The sequence below is a fragment of the Ptychodera flava genome, chromosome 5 (genome assembly GCF_041260155.1).
Source record: "Ptychodera flava strain L36383 chromosome 5, AS_Pfla_20210202, whole genome shotgun sequence".
In the NCBI taxonomy this organism is placed as follows: domain Eukaryota; kingdom Metazoa; phylum Hemichordata; class Enteropneusta; family Ptychoderidae; genus Ptychodera; species Ptychodera flava.
The window spans coordinates 17,290,441-17,309,695 of record NC_091932.1 but is presented as its reverse complement, the minus strand read 5'-3'; the positions used below and the strand labels follow the sequence as shown (position 1 = coordinate 17,309,695).

General features: G+C 37.1%; 1 protein-coding gene across 2 annotated transcripts in view; it reads right to left on the bottom strand.

Moving 5' to 3' along the window:
- Nucleotides 1-13,596: 13,596 nt before the first annotated feature.
- The window catches only part of LOC139133155 (uncharacterized), a 9,414-nt gene continuing 3,755 nt past the window's right edge, over nucleotides 13,597-19,255 (bottom strand). Inside the window, exons 6-11 of one of the 2 annotated variants that reach the window (XM_070699582.1) lie at nucleotides 19,063-19,125; nucleotides 18,133-18,219; nucleotides 17,202-17,282; nucleotides 16,571-16,645; nucleotides 15,994-16,068; nucleotides 13,597-14,415 (exon numbers count right to left, since the gene is read on the bottom strand). In XM_070699582.1, coding sequence (XP_070555683.1) covers nucleotides 14,183-14,415; nucleotides 15,994-16,068; nucleotides 16,571-16,645; nucleotides 17,202-17,282; nucleotides 18,133-18,219; nucleotides 19,063-19,125 — 614 coding nt within the window. In that variant the 3' untranslated portion in view covers nucleotides 13,597-14,182. The remainder of the gene's footprint in view (nucleotides 14,416-15,993; nucleotides 16,069-16,570; nucleotides 16,646-17,201; nucleotides 17,283-18,132; nucleotides 18,220-19,062; nucleotides 19,126-19,255) is intronic. The other variant, XM_070699583.1, reaches the window with a different exon arrangement.

Below are 19,255 nucleotides of genomic sequence, written 5' to 3'. Positions count from 1 at the left end.
TATTGTGTGTCCATTATTTGTCTTTACAATAATGTGGTATGCTTATCATGACTTTAAACAAAAGTATTTGCTGTACATAAAGTGGCTCCTGCACTCACCCATATTTTGACTGTCTCTCGAACTACTCTTTTAGCTCTGCTGTCAGCGACGCGGAGCTTATCAAATAGGCTGATTTTCCGTCGTCGTCCGTCGTCACCGTCATCTGTCCGTCCTCTGTCAACAATTGCCTTCTTCTCAAAAAGTGCAAGTTCGATTGCTTTGAAATTTGATATGCAATTCACTTGGGAAGACCTAACTTAAGTTTGTTGAAATCGTGGTGAAATTTGCATATTTGTATTTTGGGGCATTTTTGCTCTTTTTGGTTAAAAAAATCTTCTTCTCTGAAACCGCAGGTCCGATTTGCTGTAAAATTTGAAAACTTGATATGCACTTTACAAAGGGGGAACTCAGAATTGTTCAAATCATGGTTAAATTTGCATATTTGTATTTTTAAGGCAATTTTTTGTCATTTTTGGTCAAAACATCTTTATAAATCTTCTTCAAAATACATGTCAGATTGCTTTGATAGCTGTTATATAGGTCCCTTGGGTTGACATATTTAAAATTTGTTCAATTGTGCAGCAATATGCAAATTTGTATTTTAAGGCAATTTTTGTAATTTTTGGTCAAAAAATCATTTCACCTAAACCGCTTGTCTGACAGCTGTGATATTTGGTATGCAGGTTGATAGGGATAAGCAAAATTTGATATGATCAAATTAAATCTACAATTTTGCATTTTGGGGGCAATTTTTTGCCACTTTTGGTCAAAAAATGTGTTTCTCATACAGTACTCGTCTGGTAGATTTGATATTTGGTATAAAGATTTCTACAGATGAATTAAATGTGATATGTATTGAAATTATGATGAAATCTGCAATTTTGTATTTTATGCTGGTCTATTAGCTTTGATGTCGGGTACACAGATTCGTAGGGGTTATGTTGTTTATGGTGTATTAAAGTAATGATGATATGTGCAGTTTTGTATTTTGGGGCAATTTTTGCCATTTTGGGTCAAAAATTTATTTCTCAGAACTGCAGGTCTATTAGCTTTGATACTTGGTACACAGTATCCTAAGGGTTATCTTGTTTATGATGTATTAAATATTTTGCCAGTTTTGGTAAAAGAATTTGTTTCTCAAAAGTACTCACCTGATCGCTTTGATATTGGTAAACCGGTTCCTACAGGATGAACTAAATGTGTTATATTGAAATTATGATGAAGTATACAGTTTTGTATTTTGGGGGCATTTTTTGCCATTTCTGGTCAAAAATTTGTTTCTCGAAAACTGCTTGTCTGATAGCTTTGACATTTGGTATACAGGTTCCAAGGGGTTATTTTAATATGATATATTGAAATTATGATGAAATCTGCAATTTTGCTTTGTCGGAACAATTTTTTTTAAACTATTCGTCTTACAGCTTTGGTTGACATGTTCTTCGGGATGGTGTTAATGTTATATGTTTATATTACGAAATCAGCTATTGTTGCTATGTTTTGTCTGGTCACTGAAATGAGCTCTCAAAGATTCCCACCTCCTTCATCGACACATTTGTCAAAAATAGTTACTCACTATACATAACACAGCGAAGCTGTATCGGCCGCTAGGTCGCTTGTTTTAATTTTTTGCAACTTTAAGAACACCACTGCAATGTAATGTGACGAGGGTTGAACAGGAGTGCTAAAATTTGCCGTAAAATAGACCTACTCATAAATGTCTTCATAATATCCTTAGTGTACTTTGTCTTTCAAAGTTGCTATAGACACACCATTTAATATTCAAATAGAAGCTGCATTCCAAAATGAACAGCCATACCCTGAATTTGACCCAATGTATTTTGAAACTTTAAAACAATCAGAAATCATAATCACTTCTGTGGCATATACATAGGCAGAGGCTGCATTTTGATTTTTTTGCATTGATTTGCATTTCTTTGCATCAAGTAGTGAATGAAATAGAACTTTCTACCCATTGGGATATTCACTTGTCTCTACTGACAAGGTAATAGTTGTAAATCATTAAGTCTTCATGAAAGCTCTGTTAAAGCTCTTAAAATAGCCACCAAATAATCTCATTCGAACTTTTCTGTATCAGGACGGGTCACGCCCTCCTAACCACCATAAAATAATTGGATAAGTTTGTATCATTTCAGTATTCAACTACCTCTATGCATTTGTAGCCTTTCAAATTTGTAGTCGATTTGTGTCACACGCTTGTAGCCTACTACCTAGCACAAACTATCAGTGGTAGTGGTTTCTTACAGACTGAGACCTCGATGACATCTTATTTCGTCAACGTGTGGAGCGGTCGCAGTCAGAAAAATGTAACATTTTATCGAACCTCTCTTTTTTGAGAGTGGGGTTTGGCCGAGCTGTTCTGTCTGCTGCCTCTCCGCTAGGCGACTGGATGTCGAATGTTGTCCGATTGAAATCCAGCCGTATGTCTCCGTTAGTAATTTCGCTGTAGTATACAGGATACTCATATTTTCTTTCCAACTTTCACGCATTCTGGAGCATGCTGTTCACCTATAGTTCAATGTAAACTTTGTGCAGTTTTAAAATTTTTATCTAACTAAGGTTTGTCATGTTATGTGAAGAAACCAATCTTAACAAAGAGAACAGCAAAATTGGCATTTATGCGCTCTGAAAAAAGGAATCCTCTGAGGGAAGAGTGAAAAAAGATACCTGAAAAAGTTTAAAGCATAAGAGTGCCTTTTCAAACCTTTCAGAATATTATGGCAGGATGGTTAAATATATGATAATGATACACGTGTTAGCTAATTTGAATAGGAATACACAATCACACTTTATGGATCCAAAATTCAAATAAATGTAAGAAGAAAGACTTGTATATACTTTTTCCTTCAGCATGTTCCGAGGAAATCTGATTATTTTTGTTTGGACTCTTCATGTTTTGCATGAGAAAGAGCCTTAGACTTTTCTTATCTGCTTTTACATAGAATGTGCCTCGGGGACAGATATTCGGACTCTCAAACGTTCACATTACGGTTTGTTCTACCCCTTTTGGGGGTTTATTTTGGAGCTCAAGACGTACGTAAAGATTTCACCGGCTAATTTTCGTGAAAATCGAGTTTTTTTCACATAGCCGACACAGAGATGGCGGCCGTTTTGAACATCACGTGTCTAAGAAGTGTTAGATAGTTTGTTTGCTTGTCTAGTATCAAAAATTTACACGGTGACTCCCATTTTTATATATATTCTTGATTTTGAAAGAGAATAGTTGAAAGTGCCTTGAGATACGTTTGCGCAACATTTTAAGTCTTTTATTTTCGAGGCGCGAACTACCTTACGTTAAAATTACGTTTTGGAGAAGAACAGCGGATTTGGGGTTCAACTATGAATAATATTCTGGTTGTCCAATCAGGTAGTCGACCGTTTTGAATTGACATATTAGAGAACGCTGTTTCTTTCGCATTCGAGAGAAAACACTTTGAATAGAAAGCATGGTCGTCCGTGAACTCAAACGTCTTTCGAAGAAGTGAAAGATACACATGAACTCGTGAATAGGAATTGTACATATTGTTACTCACTTTTTCTGGAGATGTGACTTAAAGTTAAAACGATTTCCGTCACATAGGTCTTGAGTTGAGGACCATAATTCCGTCTATAGCTTCTTTAGAAACAATGTTAACTGAATAGTCTCGAAGTGTACCACTAGACCAAAGTGTATGTTTTCCAAAACATCTTTATAAACATTCTTACGCATTCTTATACATGTACAGTGGCATTACCTCTCTCAAAATAGGACAAAAGAAAAGGAAGTGGTATTCGTCCGCAATTTCTGTTCTATCACATAATAAACAAAATCTTAGATTTCGATCTATTCCGAATTTACGATCCACCTCAACCCCTAAATAATGGGAAGAGGTGCGAAACCTTGCGAGCATACGCGCATGTGCGATGAGTTTCACAGAAAAAAAAGATACTTTTCGGCTCAGTGGATTATTTAAATTGTCTGTCCCATGTCAACTTTTCGAGTGAACAAAGTTCACTATTGTCATACATGTAATTTTTAAATCTCTGAACAAAAGTTTGGATAAAAGAATTTACATAATCTATTTCTTGCTTTTCCATACATCATGTAAATTACATAACTGCAACAAATTTTTAATGTGCTGTGCCCACGTTGGTTTGGATCTGACACCTGATTGTTCAATGGTATAAAGCATGTTGTAGCATTTCTTGGGGTATCTACCCTGAGGCATTTTCAGAAGTTTTGTCCAATATTTAATGCAACGTTTTGCCGTGTAAAAAAAAATGGATATCTACCACATTCTCCTAAAACTACGACATTTTTGTGCATTTCCAGCAACTCCTCAAAACGAACTACAGGCATAATAGTGAATTCTCTCTAGACTGTCATGTCTTTCAAAACCCCAAACCTCTGACCTATATGTCAAAATAGGTAAAATATTAGTGTCGAATAGTTTTAAAAATGTGTTATAAGGAAGCATACTTAAAGGAAGCATATTTAAATAGGGCTTTGGCGCATTGATATATTCTATAAATAGATGTAACTGAAACCTCTGTATAGTCAGAGCATAGGCACGTCACCGCCATTAAGGAGCGGTCATGACATAGGTTATGAGAGCTTTAGGGGTGGACCATTTGATATTCTGGGGGCTTGGAAAAAATCGTAAAAAAGATTCTGAGAGTTTGCCTTTAAAAAAAATCTAGCCAAGGATGGGAGAAAAAAATCAAAACGATTGCCATCATATAAGATGTAAAAATAATGCAAGTTATGAAAGATACTATAAGTCTTTACTTAAAATTTCCGGCGCACCCCCGGGAGCTCCATTTTATAACATCTATAATTTTCGGCGTGCCCGATAATATCTGTCAATATCGGTGCGCCCCTTGCGCACCTAATTTTGAAATTTTCAAAAACATCTGAATTCATTGCATTTCAATTCATTTAGTGTCCTGATTTGGTTAATGTTTTAACTCACACTTTTGATGTTGTTTACATGTACAAAATGTTTCAATTGAAACATAAGAAGCATTCGTACATATGTACTGAAGATTACCAATCTATTTTCAGCGAAATAAAGTTGGTATTTTCACAGAGTTAATATAGTCCCCCTAATTTTTTGAATATTCTCAAAAAAATGTGCAACTTTTCTAAGTATTAAGCTTTTGATTCAGCTAATTATCACTGCTTTTAAATATTTTACTGATTGATTGCTTTCAGCAAGCAATTCTTATTATTATTATTATTAATTTACGTGCTTTGCCAACTGCAAAGACTTTTGAAAACAGGTCACGTGCCATTAAATAATGTTTACATAGAAAATCATGGTTAAGTGATAATTTCACGCTACATTATGCAAATTACCCCGTACTACTTTCTATTGGTAAATATTATCGCCGGCTCCTGAACAACAATAATATTGAAGCGAATTGTATATCTATGGAGGAAAATATAGTAATTACTACGATTGGCAGAACTGTATGGGGTCCTGTCATATTATTCATTTGTTGTGCTTCTACTGCAGATTGTCATCTTTACACCTGTACCGGATATTGTGTGTCCATTGTTGTTCTTTAGAATGGTGTGCTGGGCTTATCATGACTTGTAAACAATAGTACTTGTTGTACATAAAGTGGTTCCTGCACTCACCCATATTTTGACTGTTTCAAGACGTACTCTTTTCAAATTTCTTACAATTTTAAGCAAAGCATTTGCAATGTAATGTGACGAGGGTAAAACAAGCGTGCCATAATTTGCCCTAAAATAGACCTACGCATAAATGTCTTAAAAATATCCTTAATGTACTTTGTCTTTCAAAGCATGTTGTATGACACACCAGTTAACATTCAAATGGAAGCTGCATTATAAATTGAATAACCATACCCTTCATTTTAACCAATATATCACTTGAACTTTTAAAGATACATTGTCAACTGTTCCAAGAAAAGTTCCCATAGAAAGTGAAAATCTAACTAATCACAAATTTTAAGCGTGTGGCCGCTTTTCAAAAACAGCGCGCTAACATGGACATTTTGAATACCAAGGAAGGCACCTTTGACCATATATGGACATATTTAGATAACACTGAGGTGACTGTATACCATTAGAAATCCCAAGCACTTCTGTAGCTTATAAATATGCAGAAGCTGCATTTTGATTTCTTGACATTAATTTGCATTTCTTGCATTAAGTTGTGAAAAATATAATTTTTTTCCCCATTGGGATATTCACTAGTCTTTGTAGACAAGGTAATAATTGTAAATCATTTTGTGTCTAATATGTTTTGAGCCTTCATGGAAATTCTATTAAAACACTCAAACCGGCCACAAAATAACCTCATTTTCATATGTAAAATTTACAATTTTCTGTATCAGGAGGGGCGCACCCCCTCCTAACCACGTCCAAAGATTGGTAGCACTCGTCCAAAGATTGGATTCATTTTGTAATTTCACAATTCGACTACCTCTATGCATTTGTAGTCTTTCAAATCCTTTGTCGATTTGTGCCACATGCTTTTAGCCTACTACCTAGAACGAACTTAATCACTAACAGTGGTAGTGGTATTCTTACAGATTGAAACCTTGGCGACTTCTTATTTGGCTCAATCAGTAATTTTGCTGCTGTAAGGGATGCTTCTATATTCTTTTCAACTTTCCAGCATTCTGAAGCAGACGTTGTATACTTATAGTACTGTTCCATGTAAACTTTGTGCAACCTTACATTTTTCAAAGTAATGTCTGTCATGCCATATGAAGAAAACCATCTTAACAAAAAGACCAGCAAATACTGGCATTTCAGGCCGCATACGCTCGCTGAAATAAAATAATCTTTTGAAGGGGAGTGAAAAAAGATACGTGAATTTATATAGTTGAAGAAATTGAATTCCAGGTGTAGCAGGGAGAAAAAAATAATGCTCCTGAGTTTATCCCCCCCCCCCAATGTTAAACGTCTTCCCCTTTGTAACGGGGAGTTGCCTCAGAAGTCCTTCGCTTCTTACAAAAATTGTGTTGTTTTTTAACAGAAAATGTATTAAAGTTTACCCTTCTGATGATCTGAAATTTAATGTCTTCAGGTTGGGAAACATACATCATTGACGGTAGAAACTCTGCACCACATGAGTCAATTTTCTCGTAAATTGAAAGGTGGTCAAGTTCCGGCCAAATGACGTGTATGCAGCGCCGAGTTTATAGGTAAGCTTGTGACTGCTTCAAACATGCATAGAAACTTATACCCGCAAGTTTTACATATACTTGGTCGATAGAGTCCATGCTATATGAGAGCCCATCCAAGAACCAAAGCAAAACTTTCCTTTCTCCTCCATAGTTCACGCTATAAATGTAACTTTCTGCAAGCATGCTTGCGTATTTTGAAGAACTTTTTAGAAAATTTGTAAACAAAGATTTTAGGTAGAAAATATGTGCGGTAAAGTCTTATTCGACTACACTTTCTGTGTTTTTCCTGAAAATTGCTAAAAGAGACAACGCACGCGGGCACGCAACCCAGATAATTTAATTACTTCGGTTTTACCACGTCACTAGTGCGTTTCATTCCAGGGAAAACAGTGCGAGCGCTCTATGTCGATGCACGATGCATGCAATAAATAATTTATCGCCCACACTTGTGTGCATAGCCTGATCTCAGGTTCTTCAGTTTGCCCCTTCCCATTTTTATTATTCATAAGGGTCGAGAACTATACGTACATGCCATTTATATATGTTCAACGCATTCGCCAAATCCCCCATAGATATCAAGAGCCAACGAGATGGTGATTGTTGGAAAAAAGACGAAAGATTCATGGCCCATGCAGGCTTGAGGGCAGCAAGAGGGCGGGATATAAAATGAATGTTCTCTTTTTGATATACTGGATAGGATGTATTTTCCTATAACCGCGCAGCAAAACTTCCCAGGGTAAGGATTATCGCACGATAAAGAAAATGGCACATTTTTAAAATTTGCTCCGTGCTAAAAATAAATACCGCATTAGCAACTTTAGAAACTTTGAAGGCTGTAATTTGTGGTTGTGTAAAGATGGCATGTACCAGCTGCAGTTTCTTCGACCCAAATGTGAAAACATTCCTCTTTAATAATCTATGTACAATTTGTGACATCGATACACGTTAGGTGCCTTGAATTATATTGAAATATAGTCATCATGATGATTTCAAAAGTTCTGTTCTTTCTGTAATCAGCGTTGTAAGGCACTGACAAGGCTACGGACTTATCCACAGTACATTACATTATAGTGCCTAGATAAAGTACAGAAGAAAGCTTTGCGTATACTCCTTGAGCTACTATGTAATTGTCCTTCAGTTGACGTATTTGCTTTGTTCGACGTTATGTAAATAAGACATAGAATCTATTACTCTCCAGCAATTTTAGCTTTCAAATGTAAGACTGGAAACGCCCCGCAGTAGCTGTCTGATATGTTAACGGTGGTGTGTTTTTTTTTTTAAAATTTCAAACCGATACACCACTTGAAAAGTACAGTGTTGATTCAGGCTCAATAATATGTCTCGAATGACAACTCTTGAAAACGTTAGGTTACAACACCAAAAACTAAATTTTCGTTTTTCATTTGAAGATACTAAACTTGACTAATTACTATTCCATGCATCGTTGTCACAAAGTAGATAAACTAACCCCGTTCCTAAATTCAAATAGTCTGTTGACATCGGCAGCAAGACCATGAGAACCATTATAGACCAATTTCTCTTTGAATGATAGAGCGATGAAAAGTTATGGTACACCTTATAAAAAGCAAATATTTCAGGATTTTCGCGATGCAAGTGTACATATAGCATGATCTACTTCATTTTTCGTTACTCCATTAATCATGAGAGGAGAGCTTTCTCTGCAACGTAAAATATCACTGTAACCATGATTGTCCCTCTTTTTTATCATGCTTTGAATGTTATGACATGAAACTTTCATTCAGCGTTCGTCAATATTGTCATTGGGACATATACAACTTTGTTAAACATTGACGACGCCAGTTCTAATAACAAGTGTGACGTATAGGAGATATCGCTTACTCGATAGGATATTGTAGACGCCTTTTAGTTACATAATTAAAAGATGCACAAAATCTTTCAAAAGCAGTTTCAGATAGACATCTATGCACGTAGTACGGTGTAAACCGATTAAACAATCTAGTTCTTCAGTGTATAGACTGGAAGATCCGTCGCTCTCTACGCTCGTAAGAGGGGGAGCGTAGAGAGCGCCCTAAAGCGACGAGTCTTTCAGTCTATTCAGTATACTATCGTTCTGAAATATCATGCACGCAGTGAGCGTGAAGTATTGATGTCATGGCCAATTCGCGAATGAGAGATATTGCGTTCGTTTTAACTCTGTCAAAGTTAATTCAGCAATAATCTGGTGACAGCGTACACAGATTAGTGATTACCCTTGCTTGCTTTTGGCGCATTCGGCAATCAAATGTATCAGATAAAACTTCGCATTAGTATAGGTGGCGCCATATAAATAGTTATCAAGAGCGTTGAGTTTAGGAATAAGTTCTTTTAATGTCCTTTTTTAGTCTGCCTTCCAAGTAGTGCTATCAGACAACCTCTCACCAAAACGTCATACAAAAATAACAAGACGTACAAAAACATTAATTTGGATAAAAAACAGAACTTTAATTTAAAATAACGACTTCAAACTGGATACATCTTATGGTAGAAAACCTCCCCGCTAAATCTCAATGGTGAGTGTGCCACGTCAGTTCGCCAACTTTGTAAAAAAATTATTTGATAGACGGACAAAAAAACGCATTCATAACGTTTTCATGTATCCAATATTTTTGGTCCGATGATTTGAAGTGAATAACAACACAAATATAGCATCAAATTTCAACATTGCACAATTGACCATTTTCCGCGATGCGCGAGACAATACGAGATGAGACTTTAAAATATTATGGCATTTGCGAGACACGATGGAACGTGATAATTCATCTGTAGAAAATCAGCAATATCATTTAAACTGTGTTAGAAACACTAGTACTGTCAGTATTTCCATACGAAATTTGATACGTGAAACATATATCAGGAAGCCGATTTGTAGATTTTAATAATTTTGGTCTCGCAAGATCTCGCAAGATGGGGAAAATAGTTTCATATAAGAAGATGGATAATATAGGAAACATCAACAATATCGAAATTACGTCTTTATAAGACTTATTTTTGATTTGACTGTTGTGTGTTCGGCCCTTGGCCGCCGTATGCTTCGCTGCGTTATCGCTTGGTTATTGTGTGAGGCTACATAATAATAAGTGTAGCTACTGTAATAACTTGAAGCGTATTCTGGGAGTTAAATATTCTACTTCAGACACAAAAACTCAACTGAACTCGATGTAAGTGAATGATGTCTATTTTGGTGCATCGAAAACTACTTGATTATGTACTTGTAAAATGCAAGTAAACAATCCGATTATTTTTACCAAAAATTAGCATGTTACCATATTAAGCAGATGAAAGCAAACAAAACAAGTTCAACCCGACTTTTCAAGAGGGAAAACCTTGAGTTTATATGCAGTGATTGGCAATATCTTAAACCTCTTTACCTATGGTTTATCTCGTTACATATGTGATCGTACTTTCTTTCGTACTTGCAAGCAAATCGTGTCCAAAACGAATGTGTGGATACCAAATGAACAATAGTAAACAAAGCTGACGAAGACACTTCTGTATTCTTTGATGAAAAAAAGCGTCTGAGTAATGAAGGTACACTGTTATGGAAGCTTGTGTAGTCAATTTGAATAGTTACAGAGAACATCAATGTCATCAGGGTTGACGTAATTGCAATTGATATTTACCGCAACTTGGAATATTCGTTACGGCTGTATACAACAACGTCAACATGAATTTAAGTGTCTTATTCCTTTTAAACAAACATCTCGAAAAGGTTTACATACCAATACTAGTATACGAAAGTAACAATACTAGAATAAACTGTCGATTACTTTAAACTTCTCGATTTTGATATTCTCAACATCCCAGTACAGAATGTGAAAAAAACGCCATTATTTATTCTCTACTGGTTTTAGATGGGACTTGGCTGGCCATATAATTTTCTATAATCCTCATATTCCTCACATTATTAGCTGCCTCAAAAGCTACAGTAAACAACACACCAGGTGAATATAATGTGGTAAGGGGTCGTCTAAGATTGTCGCATAAGTTCAAGAAACGAAATTCCTTCGTTTAGATTAAAACCCCCTCCCCCTAAACGAAAGTTCAAAAGTGCGAAATGCTGATGTCTGCCTGAAAGAACAATGCACTGTGAATTGTGCGTCTCATGAAGACTGTAGTATTCAGTGCAGTTTCGTTAATAATGTGAGAGTGAAATGACCAGGTGTGGTTAGAGCAGGCAGATACTTACAGCACATTAAAAAATGATACTTTTTATCTTTATAATTTGATGAATGAAATGTTTAGGATACAATGTTACTGTCGGTAAATTGTATTCGGGACACGAACGAGCTAGAAACAGTAAGTACGTTCAGACTGACGACTTTGCGTCGGCCCAGGTCCCGACCAGGGCCGGGGCCGACGTAAAAACCAGTGTGGACACGCTGAGTCGGCCCTGGGCCGACTCAGTTTGGTCCCGGTTAGAAGGGGGGGTTCAGGGCCGACTCAGGGCCGACGCAAAATTTGGTCCGACGCAAATCGCCAGTGTGGACACGTTACGTCGGCCCTGGTCCCAGTTGACCAGGCCTCCGCTATGGATCGAAGTTGAACTAGTCACACTATTCGCACAAAACAAACGACGTTTGAAACTAAAGTTTACACCTATCGAAAGTTTTCAATCCAGTCTTTACATTTTAATATCATCCCATGTACGCTGAACTTCCCACCAACCTTTGTTCCGCAAACGAGACCATGTCATTCGATTCCACAGTGCACGTAATAGACTAGAGAGGCATGTCAAAAATGCCGCGCACTGGTTATTTCTCCACCGCGGTCTTATATATACCATATGCTCATCCAATAAATGGTGAAGATCTCTCCGATGATTAAAAGGGTGAGTGGTAGTCATATTTGCCCTTCTTGTGCGTAAAAACACAGGAAAATCATGAACAGTAGAAACAGCGTGCCATATTCAAATGCGCCATTTTGAACTTTGACAGGTCAGAGGTCACAAAGGAAGGTAAAGTTACGTCGGCCCTAATTCTGGTACCGGTAAGTGTGGACACGGACCAAATTTAATCCCAAAAGGACAATTATTTTGCGTCGGCCCAAATTTCAGTTGGGTTGCCAATGTGAACAAGATAATTGACTGTGAAATTGTTGGCACGAGTGTGCAGTTTTTCTTATTTTTACCCATAAAGAATTTGTGATCACAAAATAAAAGTGCGGAAGTGAAATTCACTAATTGAATGGAGGTCATGGAATGGAATTTCGCTTTTTGAACTAATGCGACAATTTGAGACGGTCCCTAAAGCTCCTGCGTAAATATCTTACATAACTGTATGATGAATCTTGTCATCTATTAAGTTTTTCCTTTCAATGTGAAATACTTGTACTTGTAAATACTTGTGAAATACTTCCGAATGTAAGTCTACAAAACAGAAACGTGCTGAGAAAAAAGTCTTAAAGCATAAGTGTACCAGTCCTTTACAAACTTTTGAGAATATTACGGCAGGAGTGTTAAATCTATGAAAACGATACACAAGTTAACTAATTTGAATTGAAATGAACAATTTATGGACCCAAAAACTCAAACAAATGTAAGCAGAAAGACTTGTATACACGTCCCCCTTCAGCATGTTCCGAGGAAGTCTGATTTCTTTTGTGTGGATTCTTCATGTTTCGCATGGCAAATCGCCTAAGACATTTCTTATTTGCCTTTAATAGGTGCCTCGGGCACAGATATTCGGATTCTCAAACTTTCACAATACGTTGGGCACAGATATTTGGATTCTCAAACTTTCACAATACGTTTTGGTCTACCTCTTGTGTGGGCTGATTTTGAAGCTCAGGGCGTTCATAAAGATTTCACCGGCTTTTTTGTCGAGAAAATCGAGAGTTCTTTTCATATAGCCGATACAGAGATGGCGGCCGTTTTGAATTTTGTAAATGTAAGATAGTTTGTTTGCTTGTCTAGAATAAAAAGTTGCACGGTGACTCCTAATTTTATTCTTGATTTTGAAAGAGAATGGTTGAAAGTTCCTTGAGATATTAAGTGTGCGCAACATTTAGAGTCTTTCAGTTTCAAGGCGCGAAACAGGGGATATCGGGCTCAGTTCAACTACGATTAAAATCGTTACGATTAGGGGTGTCCAATCAGGTAGTTGACCTTTCTGAATTGTTACGTGAGAGTCTGTTCTTTCTTCTCCATTCGAAAGAAAACACTTTAAAGTAGTGTGCGCCTCGAAAGTGAAATCTTAAACCTTTTACTAAAATCTTCCTCAATGAAAATTTCAACCATTTTCTTGCTAAATCAAGAATAAAAATCAGGGTCACCGTGCAAAGTTTGGCACTAGAGAAACAAAGTTCCTAATATTTATGGATTCTTGAAATTCAAAATGGCCGCCATCCCTGTGTTAACTCTCGATTTTCGAACAAGTTAGACAGCAAAAATGCTTCTTGATCCAAGATCCTTTAAATGAGCCTCCACAAGTGGTAGATTAGACAAAAACAGTAAAAATTTGAGAGTCCGAGTATCTGTTCTCGAGGAGCCTTCGACCTTAATACCTATAGCATGGTCGTCCGTGGATACGCAAAACCTCTTTCGAAAAAGGTGAACAATACAAATCAACTCATGGATAAGAATTATACACATGGTTATTTAATTTTACTGTAGATATAACCCAAAGGGAAAAAAAAATGTGTCCATCACACAGGCTTGAGTTGAGAATTATAATTCCGTCGATATACCTTCTTTTAAAAACAAGGTTAACCGAATACTTTCGAAGGGTACAACTAGACTAAATGCTATTTTTTCAAACATTTGAATCATTATGAACATTCTTACGCATGCTTATACGCATGTATAGTTCCAACACCGGATAGCATTTTAGGCTGACGTGCAGCTTATTGGTTGACCAAAGGTCATTGAAATATATATTTATCATTTTTCAAACAGCCAATCGGTTGCAAACTTCCGAGCTGCAGGCGAGCTGCACAGTTACTTGCGTTTTTGCCTTACCAGTTAATTATTTTTACTGTTGGTGATCTCTATGTAATCAAGTACATCAAAGAGTGGTTTCCTGGACAAGTGGTACTTTTCCTTCAAAACCGGCACTGTCAACTGGCACATCGCTTTCCCGTCGATCTTGTCCGAGACAAACAGCTGCCTCACGTCTTCTGGACAGTTCAGGTGAGTTAGCAGCTTTTCAATGTCGTCCACATCGAATTCATATATATCACCATCAGGAGGTGGAACTTTAAGATAAACAAGAATAGAAAAGAAAAAGCTTTCAGATAACTTATATATCAATGTGACAACGATATCAGCGATGTTTATTTCTCTCGAGGACAGGTCCATTTTGCCGAGTTCACTTTGTTTACACACTAGTTTTGAAATTCTACTGTAATTCCGTAGGCGCAAGAAACACAAAAACCGTTGACAACGTGATTCGTTGTTATAATTATTAAAATTTGCACAACAGAAAATTTATAAGCGATATACCAGTGAAACAAGAAAAGGTGACTGTCAGAGTTACAGTTCAGTCATCATAATAATAAATTAATTGTCTGTCCAAATAAAGATCACTAGACTAATCGAATGCCAGTCAAATATAACGAAATCTTCAATCAATCAATCAATTAATCAAGAAAATTTATAAAGCGCCAGTATCCAATAAAAATGTTCAAAGGCGCTGTACATAAAAAAACATCTTTCTGTAAAAAAGAGTATGTAAGCGAAATGAATGAAAAACCAGGGTGAAATAACTAAATTTTCCCTCTTTTGATGGAAGAAATGACTGATAGACAGACAGACAGACAGACAGACAGGCAGGCAGGCAGGCAGGCAGGCAGGCAGGCAGGCAGGCAGGTCGATCGATCGATCGATCGATCGATCGATCGATCGATCGATCGATAGATAGATAGATAGATAGATAGATAGATAGATAGATAGATAGATAGATAGATAGATAGATAGATAGATAGATAGATAGATAGAACACGATTGGAACTAATTGGGATAATTGGATTTTCATATTTTTGAAGTTTCTAAAAAGTGTTAGGTGCCGTACAGCTGAATATTGCAATATTGCAAATTATTCAAAAAACAAGTGTAAAAAGAAAAGCATGATGAGATTATATTTGTAGATAAAATCGGCATTATTTCACCATCCAATAATCCCAAATAGTTCCAATAATGTTATAGATAGATAGATAGATAGATAGATAGATAGATAGATAGATAGATAGATAGATAGATAGATAGATAGATATATAGATAGATAGATAGATAGATAGACAGATAGGTAGATGGATAGATGGATAGATGGATAGACAGACAGACAGACAGACATACAGACAGACAGACAGACAGACAGACCGAAAGGCTGCTCTGTTGATCGACAGATATCTCCAGAAATCGTGGCCATGTCTTCGAATGGAGCTTGGAATGGGATAAGTTGTACTTGTCAAGTTGGTTATTTAAGATGTTAGCTTGTGATGGTCAATACAGCAAATAATTTAAAGATGGAAATGCTGAGGAAATTTCAATAAAATGGCGTTTTACTACTCTTGCAAACTTTGCCTTTACATCGACAGAGTTCGACAAACCGCTTTAATAATCTGTACTTTTTATTGCATCGTAAACAAAAAAATAATCAAACAAACAAACAAACAAACAAACAAAAAAATAATGATGTACAGTCAACGCAATAAAAACCAACATTTGCAATGACATTGTGAATGCTTACATATCACAGCAAAACAACGCACAAAAGAAAGCTATTTCTTTGAGATCCATAGGAGGAAAAAGTATGAAGTGATGGTACTTCTTACCTTCGACCATCGATTTCTTTTGTTTATTGTCTGGGTACATCCCGACATAACCAATGTTTCGCTTATCCTTGACTTCTGTTTATTGAATAAGAAAAAAGTCGGATGTTACATTGAGTCGATCAACAACTGAGTGAGAGACGTGCCTCGTACACGAAGTCTTTCAATCATCTTCATAACCATTTAGCTATCCACCATCACCAATCCGTTAATTTATGAAAACAACCGATGAACTCATCCGCCTGTTTGTCTGCCCGTCCGTCCATCTTTACTACATACATAGATACATAGATACATACATACATACATACATACATACATACATACATACATACATACATACATACATACATACATAGATACGTATATGCATTGGTACGTAAGGGAAAATAAAACCATACGGAAATGCACGCTCATTACACAGAAAAAACAGACCAAATCGATAAATAGAAGTTTGGTGACCTGAGGTTGACTATTAGAAACGAACTACCCAGGTGTTTAACCAAATATGTTTTTCGTAAGGTGATGTCTTATGACAGAACAAGAGCCACTAAATATCATGAGATTTAATTTTTATTACTTGTAGCCATTTTGAAGGTTGGCTGTTTAAGAGCAGACAGTTCTGCCCTTACTTCTTTTATGGCTTCGTCGTCGCCTGGAAAAGGAATAGCGGGTTTAGATTATGAAATATGTGCATCTACTATTGTCATTTAGATGAAGTGGTTTACAGTAATAACAGAAATATGAACTAAGTGTCTACGGCGTAGCTGGAACAGTGAAAGTCCAAAGCTGCTCTCTCTCTCTCTCTCTCTCTCTCTCTCTCTCTCTCTCTCTCTCTCTCTCTCTCTCTCTCTCTCTCTCTTTCTCTGTCTGTCTCTTTCTCTGTCTGTCTGTCTGTCTGTCTGTCTCTGTCTGTCTGTCTGTCTCTGTCTGTCTGTCTGTCTCTCTCTCTGTCTCTCTCTCTCTCTCTCTCTTCTCTCTCTCTCTCTCTCTCTCTCTCTCTCTCTCTTCTCTCTCTCTCTCTCTTCTCTCTCTCTCTCTCTCTCTCTCTCTCTCATATGAGAAAAACTACATCTGACTGGCAACAGTCCTGTACTAAGGAATGGAACGAAAACAGAATTACCAACAGATAATATTGCAGTCAATGGTAAGAAATAGATATCATTATGACACAACACTATTGTATACGTACATCCGCCATATTGCCTCACCTTTATAAACGCTAGATTTCCGCAACATTTCAATCCGCTTCCCCACTAACTGCCCTGTATTACCGGCAGATGGAGTGATACCTTTCCCAGGGGAACAGAACGGTAAATAATTATGAGATTCACTTAAGCTTAGACATAAAACTAAAATGTACATTATCAGTGCTTTGCCCGAGAAACTTTAATTTAGCTCTTCTTTTTTCAGTACCGAGTCCAAGTCCCGGATCATCATTGTAAAGATTTTGTTGAACAATATCAAATTATAATTATTATTAATTTGACGCGCGTAGATGAATAGATATGTACATAAGCGTGGCTTTAGCCCATCATATTACGTCCCTGTGGCATTCATTCATCCCTCGTCTCGAGAAATATGCGTGTCGCAACCGTTTCAGAAATTTTAGCATGTTTAAGTACATATACACGCTTTCTTTTCGTGCATGCAGTGAATAGGCGGAGACCACATGTTTCTATACTTGAGTCGTCACTTGGCGGGATTTTGTAGCCTTAACAATGTTCTCTTCTGTAAAAATATTTGGCAAGGGATTTTCCACTGGTCTTCTGTCATGAACCGTTATATTAAGGTGTCAGGAGTTGTGTCAGGGACGCACTGCATCGCGTCGACTGTTCGGTGTTCGCCAATACTGTGTTCTGCAGCTATTTCCCCTGGCTAGCCATAGACTAGCGCCCTCAGTAGCAAACGACGACCAAAACGACTGCATCGTTTGCGACTGGGGCACTTTTTAGCGGGAAATGTCTCGTGTGTTTGATGTTGCCCTTGCTTTCGAATTAAGAGTTCATTATGCCGCTATGATTATTTAAAACGACTGATCAGCCATTTCAGTTACTTGATGATCATGCAAAACGTTATACTAACTGAATGCATTCTCCTATTTCTGCCACCAGAAAGGATAAGTTCTGTACACAGACTCACCATGGCTTCTACTTTCATCGCCCTCACTCAGGGATCGTTTTGGTGCTGCTATGACAGTTTGACCTCCAACCCTGGAGAAAGCTTTTCCTGCCAGGAAGACAGGATATAGGCGTAGTGAGTTGATGCAAATGAATGCTCAGCTCCGATAAAGAGTATGTTGGAGAAACGACATTGTTGTAACAATGGTAAGGTCGTGCGAAAATATTGAGCAAAGCGCTTAAGGTAGAATGTGCCTCGGGGACAGATATTCGGACTCTCAAATTTTATTATTCTTTTCTGATCTACCTCTTGTGGCTCATTTTAAAGCTCTTGGAGTAAGACAAATGATAACGTCAGTTTTTTGAAAATTGAAAATTTCATTTTTTTCCGCAAAGAGTCAATTGAAAATTTCATTTTTTCCGCATAGAGTCAACACAGGGATGGCGGCCATTTTGAATTTCAAATATCAGTAAATTTTAGGTTGTTTCTCTTGTTCAAAATTTTGAACGGTGACTCAGACCGTGATTTTTATTCTTGATTTGATGAAAAAATCGTTGAAAAATTTCATTGAGGAAAGTGTAAGCAAATTAAAGTTTGTCTTACACTTTCGAGGCGCACACTACCTTAAACGTAAAATTGATGTAGAATTTATATTTCTCTGTATTGATGCCATTTATGTCTCCGTCTTCCATTTTCATGGTGCGCGCAATGGCTGAAATGACGGAAGCGTTACGTTTCAACGTGAAAGTGGTAGTGATTGCTTAAACAGTACACACAACGAGAACAACTTCAGCGCCAGTGTGCTTCTAGTCCCGATGACTGAGTACACCATACGATGCATAAACCAAATTAAAAGCCACACTTGTTGATGGCAAAAAGTCCAACTGCACAGCGAGTTGTTAATTTAGCAAAAAAGTCGGAACTAAATTACAACGTGTAGAAAGATTTTACCTGTTTCTCTCGAGTCCGTTAAATCACTGATACCATCGTATTCAGCACTGTCGTCGCTTCCACCTGTAATATACACGATGCATCGCCCTCTATGAATCTCCAAGGGTTGAATACACATCGCAGTGGATGTCACACAAACTCGACTACACTTGTTTACATTTCTATACAGACTTGTTAGCATTGTCGTTTACAT